Consider the following 14306-nt stretch of genomic DNA (forward strand, 5'->3'; position numbering starts at 1 on the left):
GTCCCCCAAAGTTATTGTATCTCGCACCTATCAAATTTTGATAGACGCATCACCGGCAGGTCCGCGGTATACGTATATGGAGAAGTGGGATCAGGATTTTGGGGAGGTCATACCTTTGAAGACATGGCAACTTATCTGCTCATGGGCATCTAAGAGCTCCATATGTACCCTATACAAAGAAAACCAATACAAGGTCATGCTTCACTGGTACCAAACCCCGAAACTGCTCCATACTATATACCCATCAGCCAATTCTCACTGCTGGCGCTGTAGCAGAGAGGTGGGCACACTGTACCATATCTACTGGACCTGCCCGCGTATTATCCCGTACTGGGAAACGGTTCAATCCTTACTACAAGCTGTTTTTGCGGTGCAAGTACCATTGGATCCTAAAATGTTCCTATTGGGCCTCCCTCCTACTTCATTCTCATGAACCTCTAAAAAGCTCTTTGCCCAAGTGCTGACGGCTGGGCGATGCTTAATAGCCCTTTAAAAAAAAAAAAAAAAAAAAAAAAAAAAAAAAGGGGGGGGGGGGGGAACCTTCCTCACGGGATGAACTGCATACCAGAATTAGGGACAGTAAGCGGATGGAATATCTGACAGCCTCCCTAAATAATACTCTTGACAAACATGAGAAGATATGGGAGTTATGGGATAGGATGGAGGCTTCCAATACCAACTGAGCCAGGGTGGATATCCCCCCCAGGGGGGTGCAGGGGTTCGGGGTCTGGTAGGCGTCCTTACTTCTCTCCCTCTCTATCACTTACTCTTCCTTTGTCCTGTGTCTGTCTGTTTGCTATTTTGTCCTTACCTACATTCTTTACTATCCTCTACCCTCCCCTCTCCTGACAATCTAGGTCACACAATTGATAGTTTGGATCAGCGGTATTACTCAGGCCCGGAATCCCTCCTTACACCTGCCTCTATGGTTATGTAATGCTAAGGTTACCGTTTTCTTGTCACGTTAATGTTTCACAATCCACCGGCCTCTGTAGTCGGGTTTACTTGTCACGGCAAGTGAAATGTTGTAAAGGCGGAGTGTGTATCGAGTAATGCATACCATGATAAGTATCTTTACATGTGACATTCTCTTATTACTGATTTTCTCTTTCGATTTCCCTGTATCTGGAAACGTAATAAAACGTCAGTTTTCAAAAAAAAAAAAAAAATCTTGTGCAAAAGGCAAACATTCATGGTCCAGCAGGGAGCCTAGGTGCTTCACTAGGCAGAAAAAAAAAACTGGGCTGCAGGAAGCAGGCTGAGGGATTATTACCAGAGGGACCGACCCCTGGGCGGAACTGTAAAGTTCTGTTTTTTCACATGTATTACATGTTCTGCCTAGTCCTCTCCTGAAGGTGGCGTAATAACCCTAAGTCAAGATTACTGGAGCTGTGTCAGTCAATGAACGAAAGAGAAAATGGTTTATCTGGGTGCTCCCATTCAGAATACATAAGCTTCCATAGCCATGAATGAATAGGAAAAGAATGATCATATTGGGGAGGTGGGCTCATTGACTGACTATGCTGCTGGCAGCAAAAATGTGGAGTGGGCCAACCCAGTGAGAGATTGAACCAACAACCTTTCCTGTGAACCTGATATCTCTGTATCAGGTTCTTCGGAAGAGGAGACTTCAGCCTCTTGCTGGTCCTTTGGAAGAAATTCATCATCTCTTGCACCTTGTTCCTCAGTATGAGGGTCCTGAGCAATGGACGGGCACCGGCTACGCTTAGCCCCAGTCTGGAATGCAAATAAAGCATCAATTTTTTGCTCCAAGCTTAAAATGGTTGAAGAAAAAAACCTCCTCGGTAATATACATAGGGGCTGCAGCTGCAACACTTGCCCCTGCTGATGGCTCACTCTGACCAGCCATATCACTCTCAGGGGAGGATGCCATCTTTTTTGAGATGATTCTAGGCTGCCGTGTGACTGTAGTAGTCTTACTAGAGCCCTTTTTTTATTTTTTATTTTTTTACCCCCCCCTTCCTCTCATAATCCGATGCACAAAGCAGAGGTACTACCAGAAGGAATGCATCCACTGCTTGAGCAATAGTCCAGCTCTATTGCTGCTATTAATGCTCAGCCTAATGCTGTAAATGTGTCAAAAAGGAATGCCTGTGTCAACCAACTTCTTAACACCACCTTTGCTCTTCTGTCCCTCCAGCAGCATGAAACAGCACAAATGGTGCATTTTAAAACCTCCCTTCCCACTCTGACAGTTGATTGATAATAAATGGCTTCAACCAAACACAAACCACAAGTGAAGAAAAGTTTTTTTTTGTGTGTTATTCATATTCTCTGAAAAATGGCCAAGAAATCACAAATTCTGCCACGGTATGTAAAATTATGAGCACAACAACTAAATATATATATATATTTTATACACAAACATACATATACACACAGTATCTCACAAAAGTGAGAGTACACTCCCTCACATTTTTGTAAATATTTTATATTTTTTCATGCAACACCACTGAAGAAATAACACTTTGCTACAATGTAGTGGTGTACAGCTTGTATGACAGTGTACCATTTTCTGTCCCTTCAAAATAACAACACAGCCATTAATGACTAAACCGCTGGCAACAAAAGTGAGTACATCCCTAAGTGAAAATGTCCAAATTGGGCCCAAAGTGTCACTATTTTGTGTGGCAACCATTATTTTCCAGCACTGCCTTAACCCTCTTGGGCATGGAGTTGACCAGAGCTTCACAGGTTGCCACTGGACTTCTCCTCCACGACGATATCACGGAGCTGGTGGATGTTAGAGACCTTGTGCTCACCCACATTCCGTTTGAGGATGCCCCACAAATGCTCAATAGGGTTCAGGTCTGGAGACATGCTTGGACAGTCCATCACCTTTACCCTCAGCTTCTTTAGCAAGGCAGTGGTTGACTTGGAGGTGTGTTTACACCATTATACAAGCTGTACACTCCGTACTTTACAAAGTAACAAAGTGTAATTTCTTCAGAGCTGTCACATGAAAAGATATAATAAAATATTTACAAAAATGTGAGGGGTGTATTCACTTTTGTGAGATTACATCATATATAGCCAAAACTACTAATCGATTATAAAATTAATCGATTACTATTTTCATAATCAATCGGGCAGTAACATAATGGGGTTAAAAAAAACTAAAATTAGCCCTTTGTAGTACAAAAAGCGCAAATAATTGCTACTGTAAATATTACTTTCACTATTGCACAGTAAAAAACAAACCCCTTACAATAGTGATTATTCGCTCTTTTTGTACTATGAAGGACAATTTTTTTTTTTTAAACGCCATTATGTTACTAAATGTCTGGTTACCACCCATGTGCTTTTTGTTGCTTTTTGTAGAAACACACTACAGTTCATTTAACGTTCACATCTATGCTTTTTTCAGCTGCTGTGTATTTGGAAAAGGGTCAAGGACCTTTTTCAACACAAAACAGTGCTTTTGTGGTTCAATATACTTCAATAGAGAAGCTGCAGAAAAGCAGGTAGTGTATTTTTGCAGCAATTTGTGTTTTTAAATCTGCCCCAGAACAAATTGGCCAAAAAAAGGCATAAAAGCAAAAACGCAAATCGAAGCAAAATTATGTGTGCAAAAATCAACATGCACAACAAAATGCACTGCATAAACTGAGAATAAAGCAAACTGCATAGGTGTGTATCGAGCCTTATGCTGGCCACACACTGATCAATTTTCAGACGAGAATATTCATGCGTAAAATCTTAATTTTCACTTACTTTTAACATGGTTTTAAAATGAATGTAATTTCTGAATGAAAACCACATAGACTGTCTGAAAATTTTCTTCAACCAAGAAGTTGTCTATTTAAATTTTTTTCCATCACTGTGGTTGAAAACAAACATCGATTTGACCACACTAACGATTAGAAAATCAAATGAAGTTCTTATTTTTTTTTAAAGGAAGATATTGTTTTTATATGTCCAGCATACAATATCACAGTTTTTTATTTTTTTTACTGTTTGAAAATCTGCAACACAGTCTAACTTTTTTTTTTTTTTTTAATAAAAAGATTTGATCCGAGTCTGATGATATTTACCAAAACCTCTAATAGTATATAGAGTATATCTCTTGTGTCCATTATTCTCAGAGTGGATTAAAGATTTTAATCCCTAACCATTATAGTTGGTTATTTATATTCACCCCTGCTAGAGATATTTAGGAATAAATTGCCTTTTTTTTTAAACTTTACATATTAAATTATACACCACACTTTTTTTTTTTTAAGGTTGGAAGCGTTTGTAGTTCACTTCACTCCTCAGAAGGTGAAGTGATCTACTCCGCTTCATAATCTGGCACAGAGGAGAAAGATCTCCTCTGAGAATGCCGGAGAATGAAGCAGTGAATAGATTTCAATGCTTTATAAACAGACACCTATGTAAAGTAGTGAGTGTACAGCTTGTATAACAGTGTAAATTTGCTGCCCCCTCAAAATAACGCAATACAATGTCTAAACCGCTTGCAACAAAAAGTGAGTACACCCCTCAGGGAAAATGCCCAAACTAAACCCCAGTAGCCATTTTCCCTCCCCGATGTCATGTGACTTGTTAATGTTACAAGGTCTCAGGTGTGAATGGGGAGCAGGTGTGTTAAAGTTGGTGTTATCGCTCTCACTCTCTTACTGGTCACTAGAAGTTCAACATGGCACCTCATGGCAAAGAACACTCTGGGGATCTGAAAAAAAGAATTGTTGCTCTACATAAATATGGCCTAGGCTATAAGGAGATTGGCAAGACCCTGAAACTGAGCTGCAGCACGGTGGCCAAGACCATACAGTGGTTTAACAGGAGAGATTCCACTCAGAACAGGTCTCGCCATGGTAGATCAAAGAAGTTGAGTGCACATGCTCAGCGTCATATCCAGAGGTTGTCTTTGGGGAATAGACATATGAGTGCTGCCAGCATTTCTACAGAGGTTAAAGGGGTGGGTGTCTCAGACCATACGCCGCACACTGCATCAAATTGATTTGCATTGCTGTTGCCCCAGAAGGAAACCTCTTCTAAAGCTGATGCACAAGAAAGCCTGCAAACAGTTTGGTGAAGACAAGAAAACTAAGGCCATGGATTACTGGAACCATGTCCTGTGGTCTGATGAGATCAAGATAAACGTATTTGGTTCAAATGGTCTCAAGCGTGTGTGGCAGCAACCAGGTGAGGAGTACAAAGATATGTGTCTCTTAGCTAGAGTAAAGCATGGTGGTGGGCGTGTCATGGTCTGGGGCTGCACAAATGCTGCCGGCACTAGGGAGCTACAGTTCATTGAGGGAACCATGAATGCCAACATGTACTATGTATTGTGACATACTGAAGCAGAGCAGGATCCCCTTCCTTCGGGGACTGGGCTGCAGGGCAGTATTCCAATATGATAACTGCCTTGGTAAAGAAGCTGGGGTAAAGGTGATGGACTGGCCAAGCATGTCTCCAGACTTAAACCCTATTGAGCATCTGTGGGGCATCCTCAAATGGAAGGTGGAGGAGCGCCAGGTCTCAAACATCCACCAGCGCCCTGATGTCATCATGGAGGAGTGGAAGAGGACACCGGTGGCAACCTGTGAAGCTCTGGTGAACTCCATGCCCAAGAGAGATTGGGCAATGCTGGAAAATAATGGTGACCAAACAAAATATTGACACTTTGGACCCAATGTGGACATTTTCATTTTTGTTGGCAGCAGTTTAGACATTATTGGCTGTATATTAAGTTATTTTGAGGGGACAGCAAATTTACACTGTTATACAAGCTGTACACTCACTACTTTACATTGCAGCAAAGTGTAATTTTTTTCAGTGTCGTCACATAAAAAGATATATATATATAATAATAATAATAATAATATATATATATAACCCTTTCATGACTAAGCCTGTTTTTGGAATTTGGTGTTTACAAGTTAAAATCCATATTTTCTACTAGAAAATTACTTGGAACCCCCAAACATTATATATATTTTTTTAACAGAGACTCTAGAGAATAAAACGGCGATTGTTGCAATATTTTATGTCACACGGTATTTGCGCAGCGGTGTTTTAAATGCAACTTTTTGGGAAAATGTACACTTTCATTAATTTAAAAAAAACAGTAAAATTATCCCATTTTTTTTGCATAATGTGAAAGATAATGTTACGCCGAGTAAATAGATACCAAACATGTCACACTTTATAATTGCACGCACTTGTGGATTGACGACAAAGTACGGTACCTAAAAATCTCAATAGGCGACGCTTTAAACATTTTTTACGGTTACCAGGTTAGCGTTACAGAGGAGGTCTAGTGCTAGAATTATTGCTCTCGCTCTGACGATCGCGGCGATACCTCACATGTGTGATTTGAACACTGTTTACATACTCAGGCGCGACTTCCGTATGCGTTTTCTTTGCTTTGCGAGCTCGCGGGGACGACGGGCGGTTTAAAAAAAATTTTTTTATTTTTTTATTTATTTTGTTTATTTTAAAATTACTAAATTGTTTAAAAAATAAAATAAAAAATTTTGATCACTTTTATTGCTGTCACAAGGAATGTAAACATCCCTTGTGACAGTAATAGGTGGTGACAGGTACTCTTTATGGAGGGATCGGGGGTCTAAAAGACCCCCCACCCCTCCTTTACACTTCAGTGTATTCAGATCGCCGAAAACGGCGATTCTGAATACCGGATATTTTTTTTAAACCGGCGCCATTGGCAGCCGAGTAAACAGGAAGTGACGTCATGACGTCGCTTCCGTGTTTACTATGAGGAGACTGGAACGAAGCCGATTACGGCTTCGTTCCAGTTCCTCCCCAGCGGCCGGAGCCATCGGGCACGCAATCGGTGCTCCCGATCGAGCGGGAGCACCGGTAACAGCGGCGGGAGGCGGCGGGAGGGGGGGACGTCCCCTCCCGCTCCTCCGGCATAACAGCCGAGCGGCTTTTAGCTGCATCGGTTGTTATGGCTGGATAGCCAATCGCCCGCTGTAAAAGACGGTACCGGGATGATGCCTGCAGGTGCGGGCATCATCCCGGTATACCCCCCGGAAGCCGAGTACGCATATCTGCGTACGCTCGGCGGGAAGGGGTTAAAATATTTACAACAATCTAAAAAAGTGAGGGGTGTACTCACTTTTGTGAGATACTGTGTACACACACAAAATATTATATTATAGTATATATATATATTATATACATACACATATATACATATATACACACACACCTACTATATACATTATGATACAAGTCTCCAGGCCCTTTGGTGAAATTCAATTTCCATTATGCTGCACTAACCGTTCCTCACATGCTATTTAACCCCTTCCTTTATTCTTTATTTGAAAAACTAATAATGTCAAAAGACATTTTAAAAGGTTGGTAACAAAAAGTTCTGCCCCTGTCTGCCACTACGCTGCAAATCTCTGCACCACCATGAAACACAGAAGGGCAGAGTTAGAGATTATCATTCCTGGTTATGGTATGAATGACTGTTCATACAGTCCCCACAATGCTTCGGTAACAGGAAGCATCCAGGTGGAAAATGGATTGCCCTCATCCCTTCTAACTCATACATTAGCTTTATTAGTATACAGGAGCCACTCTGCTTAGTACCATCTTTTGAGTTCCTGTTGTGATGCTGCTGAGAGCATGAGCCACCCACTTCTGTCCCATCCACTGCTTGGCGCTCCAGTGAAAGCTAGAGGGGCAGAGCACAGAGTGGTGACTAACAGTCACCACTCTGTGCTCAGAGTGGACCAGAGAAACTGAGCGATCATTGGTCTTTAATAGTAATATAGTGAAAAAGAAAAAACGCGCCCCTTTTCTTTCTTACACCACCACTGCGCACAAAGAAAATATGTGTAAAGTAAATCTCCAGCAGCTACTTATAAATGTGTGATTTCAAATGAATAAAATAGTAGCACTAATATTCACAACAAAATTAATATACCCAAAACAATCACCCTGTGAGAAATGTGATCAATAATAGTGTCCACAAATTCTGACTCAAGTCCGTAAGTAATTAAACAATTGAAACATCCAAGTGATTAGACTCCAAAAGTGAACAGATAATCTTGAATTGACTTGAAGCAATCTTCTACCACACCATATGTGATCATTGATCGCTCCATTCTCAGTGTAGAGCCGGCAGGGGGCAGATGCAGCATGGGACTCACCTAGATCAGTATGTGCATTTATTTTTTTAAAACTTGCACTTCAAGAAATGTCAGGTGTTCATAGGACTTTGGACTTACTTACCTGGGGGTTTAATCTGTATATTGTCCTCATCAAGTTTTTCTTCTTGTGGCACCAAAGCAACAAACCGAGGGGGTGTATTTCTCCGAGGAGTGTATCTGCAGATAGCCATCACTCGTTTTTCTAAGCATTTAATAAGTAGCGCATGGAATAACGTGCTGCTGCCTAAGAAGAATGTATGTAAAAGATTAGGTTCCAAAGAATAAAATACGTAAAATAATGCCACATCATGTAAACCACAAAAGTAATAATCTTGCTTTTTTATAATCTTACAGCAAGACTCCTTTACAAAGTCCATGATGTTAAGATTTCTGGACACACTGGCCCAAACTAAGCTTTTCATTCACATCTCTATATTACAATTTTCATAAGAGAAGGATTCAAAAAATTTAGATTGCTTCGAAAATGCTGGATCCGTGATTGTGTTCAATTTTAAATAGTTCTGAGTCAGTAACATGAAACAAGCACACAATAAATGAAAGTGAGAGAAAAGTCAGAATTCATAATCTCTGACTTGTTTAGACAAACAATTCAGAGTACTGAAACCAAAGCTTCAGCATGACAGCCAGACATTTGCATATTCAGGAGGCGTGATCAGCAATGGCAGCCTCCATATTTCTCTTTTGCAGCTTTGAAACTGGTGACTGAATAGCTTCTAAAAGGTCTGGTATATAGGGGGGGGCGGCTCAATCTCCCAGATGATTAGGTATATTTTTGTTTGTTTGTTTAAACTCGAACCATCCTCTCTATGTTTTAATACATTTTTGTCTACAATAATTTTGTGAGGCTATTAACTCTTCCGTCAGTCTAATTTTATTTACCTCTCTAAACCATTCCTTTAGCAGAGCTTTTTTTTGTTTCCATTGTCTTGGTATTAAAGCTTTTGCTGCATTTAATAAGTATGGTACAACTGTTGCTCTATATCTCTTTCTTGAATTCCCCGTAGTATGGAACAGACACTGCCAGTGGTCATGCGCAATCTCAACCCCACTAATCTTTTAAGCCACTTAAGGACCGCCGCATGGCAATGTACGTCAGCAGAATGACATGTACGTGCTTGCCTTCCAGCGGGTGGGGGGTCCGATCGGACCCCCTCCCGCTGGATGCGGTGGTCCGTTTCACTGCAGGAGCAATCCGGGATGAGGAGATGGCCGTTGGTTTCTGGCCATCCCCTCTCGATCGCTCCTGGCGAATGAGAAGCTTCCCCTGATGTGTATTGTAAACACAGGCAGGGAGGAAGTGATGTCATTCTCCTTGGGGCGGTCTTTCTGACCGGACTGCGAGGAGAACACAGAAAGTAAGTGCACCAAACACTACACTGACACGTAGGCACACAAATCCCCTCGATTGCCCCCTCCCAGTCAGTGTCACTGATTGCAGTGATCATTTATTTACTGATCACTGCATTTAGTGTCAGTTGTGACAGTAAAAACGGTCAGGGCAGTTAGTGTTAGGTCCAGGGTAGCCCCCTACCCGCCCCCATAAAGGTTTAACCCCCTGATTGCCCCATAGAGTTAACCCTTTCACCCCCTTTTGCCAGTGTCACTAAGCGATCGTTTTTCTGATCGCTGCATTAGTGTCACTGGTGCCGCTAGGTAGCTAGTTATTTTTTTAGGTTCACTGCCAGGTTTTTATAGCGCTAGGTACCCCCATATACTACCCAATAATGGTTTTAACCCCGATTGCCCCTAGTTAACCCTTTCACCAGCGATCACCGTATAAGTGCCACTGGTGACGCTGGTTAGCCAGTTATTTAGGTTCCCCGTCAGGTTTTTATATAGCGTCAGGGACCCCCATATACTACCTAATAAAGATTTTAACCCCCTGATTGCCCCTAGTTAACCCCTTTCACCAGTGATCACCATATAAGTGTTACGGGTGACTCTGGTTAGTTTGCTTTTTATAGCATCAGGGCACCCACCATTTATTACCCAATAAAGGTTTAACCCCCTGATCACCCGGCGGGTGATATCAATTAGGTTTTAGGGTCAGGGTCTGCGTCGCCCCAGGCAGCGCTAGGTTAGTGCCAGTACCGCTAACACCCACGCGCAAAGCATACACCTCCCGTAGTGGTATAGAATCTGAACAGATCAATATCTGATCAGATCTATACTAGCGTCCCCAGCAGTTTAGGGTTCCAAAAAAACGCATTGTTAGCGGGATCAGCCCAGATACCTGCTAGCACCTGCGTTTTGCCCCTCCGCCCAGCCTACCCAAGTGCAGTATCGATCGATCACTGTCACTTACAAAACACTAAACACATAACTGCACCGTTTGCAGAGTCAGGCCTGATCCCTGCGATCGCTAACAGTTTTTTTTGGTAGCGTTTTATATTTAAATCCTGAAGGCAGTGCTTGGTTTTCGGGGTCCCGTACGTGGCTAGGCTCCCAAAAAGTCCCCCACATGTGGTATCCCGCACTCAGGAGAAGCAGCAGAATATATTTTGGGGCGTAATTTCACTTATGCCCATAGCATGTGTGAGCAATATATCATTTAGTGACAACTTTGTGCAAAAAAAAAAATTGTAATATTCCTGCAACTTGTGGCAAAATATAAAATATTTCTTGGACTCAACATGCCTCTCAGTAAATAGCTTGGGGTGTCTAATTTCCAAAATGGGGTCATTTGGGGGGGGGGGGGGGTTGTGCTATTTTGGCATTTTATGGCCTTCGAAACCGTGATAGGTAGTGAGGAGTGAAATCAAAAATTTGCACCCTTAGAAATCCTGAAGGTGGTGATTGGTTTTCGGGGTTGCGTACGCGGCTAGACTCCCAAAAAGTCCCACATATGTGGTATCCCTGTACTCAGGAGAAGCAACAGAACATATTTTAGGGTGCAATTCCACATATAACTATGGCATGTGTGAGCAATATATCATTTAGTGACAACTTTTTGTAAACTTTTTTTTGTGTCATTATTCAATCACTTTGGACAAAAAAAAAATATTCAATGGGCTCAACATGCCCCTCAGCAATTTCCTTGGGGTGTCTACTTTCCAAAATGGGGTCATTTGGGGGGGGGGGGGGGTTTGTACTGCCCTGCCATTTTAGCACCCCAAGAAATGAGAACGTGGTGACGTAAAACACATACGACGGGACTAGAAAAAGGAAGTTCAATAGCCAGTAGCCAATAGCTGCCCTTGTGTCGTTTTTGCTCCGTCAGAACAGCATACAGACTACGGTTTTCCCGATAGAAATTGATTCAGTCAGAAAGATTTAAAACGTTAAATTTTTAGGTCTGTCAGAATTATCGAAAAAAAAAAAAAAGTCAGCTGAAGCCCACACGCGATCGGAATATCTGATGAAATGATTCCGTCTGACTTTTTCTTGCGGAAAGCCCGACCTTGTGTACACGTCATAAGGTTGGATTTCAGAGCACTAACCACCAGATGTGCGCATGCGTACCCTCCATCCCACACTCTCTCCAGCATAACGATGATATGTCTGAGTATATTTTATGAGGTTTTGTTGGAACATATTACCATTTTGTTAGTAATTTATAATTCATTTTATTCTATTCCCGTATCTATTGTACATGATCTATGATTTTAGGTTTCATTTTCTCTTGTATAGTCTGATCTAGTTCCGATTCCCAGCTCTCCAAAAAGCGTAATGGCCCTAAGCCCGGGGAGGAGACCAACATCCCATATACATTTGATATTCCCTTACCTCTTATCCCCCCCATCGAAGAAACGTTCCCATGGGGTTAGCGCTCTAATAGAGCAAAGGTGTTTTGGGAGAGTATCAACAAAGTGTTGATATTCCCAGCTGGATGACCTATTGGGGCATATGTCCATCTAATTCCCCGGACCTCATCTCCACTTAATTATGAGTAGTTCAGGAGGAGCAGGTGGGCATAGCCACTTCATGTCATTTCCTCCCAGGTGTTTCTCCCACAAACTTTCTACTTACTCCATAAGCTTAATATCTTCTACTTCCCTTTTTTAATTCTTAAAATACATTTCTAAAAACTCAAAACTTTATGCCACTCTTGGTCTTACATTTTATTCCACGCAAGTTTTTTTTTTTTTAACAAAGAAAATGTTCCTTTACTTAAAAAAAAAAAAACACGATTAGGACATCATCAACATGGACCAAATCAAGTACACAGGTAAATTTGTTAAAAAGACCAAGGAAATTTACATCATTTAACAATATTTCTTAGCTATATAGCAGGGTTCCATCCATACCACACAGTCAAGAGTGGCCAAGGTACACTTCCCCCATGTGTCTACTTTTCCCTCCTTTAATAATATTTTATTTCCCCCCCTTCAGGAATACTCCCCTCTACGCCGTCCATGGCTGCCATACTTTGTGGAATTTTTTTGGGCAATTTCTATTTAGATATGTTAGTTTGTATAGTGGGAGCATGGCGCTGAGCGACTTTTCCCATGATCCAACCGTGGGAGGGGAGGAGGCATTCCACCGTAATACAATCTCTCTCTTTGCATAGAAAAAAACTAAGTTAGTAGTAATTTGGTGTGTCTGGGTCTTTCATCATCGTCTTGAATCCCTAAGAGAACCAGCTCTGGGCACAGGGGGAGTTTCAGCTGGAGGCGACCATTAACAGAGTCCACTATCACAGCCCAGTATTTAGCGATTTCCAGACAGCTCCAGAACATGTGTAAGTACATTCGTATTATTTTTACACCAGGGGCAGTCCTGTGATTGCTGCGGGTAAACTTTGTGGAGTCTCTGGGGAGTGTAGTAGACCCTATGTAAGAATTTGACCTGAATCAACCTTTCTCTGGAGGATATCAAGGTGGCAGCGCTATCTGCCAGGCAATCTTCCCAGTCCGCTTTATCCAAGTCGGGTATGCCGGCCTTCCACTGGTCCCAAAGTTTGTCTATTTTAGTGGAGTCAGTCCTCAGGAGGTCCAGGTACAGGGCAGATAGAGGTTTTTCTAGTTTCTCCTGAGCCAGTACCGCCTCAATGGGGTCCATTCTAAGTCTAATTGGTGTTGGGAATTGGGCCCTGGCAGATGGTGTTTAATTTGGAGAGTCGCGAATGATATCATGGCCCCAGCCTCAATTATGTCCCCCAGAGTCTTAATCCCATACCTGGCGGGCGTGGCTGGCGCATGAAGGAGATGGCAGCTTGAGACCTCAGCTCCCGCTCCACAGCACGATACAGCGCACAGCCAGCTATCGCTACACAGCCTTCCCTCATGAGCAAGAGGGACCGGAGACACTCCCGAACCACAAAAACGGGGAAATCGGCAGCTATTTCGCCACGAAAGGTCCCGCAGGCCGGACCATGCCGGCTTCCAAGATGGCGGCGACCCCTGCGGCAGCAGCACAGGCAGCCCTCACTGCCTCACAGGTACTGGCTACGCAGACTGCACCCTCTCCTCCCTACCGCAATCCCCCGAGCTGAGGAACCAGAACCCCCAGAGCCTGCTGTGTCCCAGGAGCCCGTAGCCCCAAACACACAACCAGCAGGGGACATGGGATATGGAGTTATATTAAAGCTCTCCCCACTAAAGGGGACATTGAGGCCTACATCAGCAGGCTAGAGTACTCATATAAACGGGAAATCACTGACCTGCGCCATGATATAGGCCAGCGCTTTGATGATATTGAAGCTACTGTTGAGGAGTCAGTGACCAGGATCATTGAACACGATCACATATTGCAAGAGCATACAAATCAGATTTAGCAGTTGTTTTACGATCTTGACGACCAAGAGAATAAGTCGCCGCAATAATATTCGCATCCGAGGGGTCCCCGAGTCGGTCGAGAACAAGGACCTGGCTAATGCGGCCACAGCAATGTTTAATCAACTACTGAACAAACCTAAGGAAGATCATCTGGAAATTGACAGAATTCACAGGTCTCTGGTCGCTCGCAACCCAAACCCAGCGTACCCTAGAGATATTATCTGTCGCATTCACTTCCACACCAAATCTGAGATCATGCAAGCTGCCCCCAACCAAGACTCCATCTTGTTTAATGGCTCACCCATTATGCTTCTGACGGATCTCTCAAGGCAGACTCTACTTACGAGGAAGGCCCTGAAACCGCTCACGGATACCATTCATTCCACACAAATCAAATACAGGTAGGGCTGGCTTCCCC

The 14306-nt window shown here is 42.7% G+C and overlaps 1 protein-coding gene across 3 annotated transcripts in view; it reads right to left on the reverse strand.

Annotated features, from left to right (window-relative positions):
- Window positions 1-14306, reverse strand: part of XRCC6 (X-ray repair cross complementing 6) — a 229176-nt gene that overhangs the window by 90953 nt on the left and 123917 nt on the right. For 2 of the 3 annotated variants that reach the window (XM_077452525.1, XM_077452526.1), the window contains exon 9: window positions 8233-8394. The exons of the other annotated variant lie outside the window; for it this stretch is intronic. In XM_077452525.1, the coding sequence (XP_077308651.1) occupies window positions 8233-8394 (162 nt within the window). The remainder of the gene's footprint in view (window positions 1-8232; window positions 8395-14306) is intronic. 3 annotated transcript variants of the gene reach the window in all.

This window comes from Lithobates pipiens, unplaced genomic scaffold, assembly GCF_037356315.1.
Source record: "Lithobates pipiens isolate NorthernLeopardFrog02 unplaced genomic scaffold, aLitPip1_a1.2 Scaffold_23, whole genome shotgun sequence".
Lineage (NCBI taxonomy): Eukaryota > Metazoa > Chordata > Amphibia > Anura > Ranidae > Lithobates > Lithobates pipiens.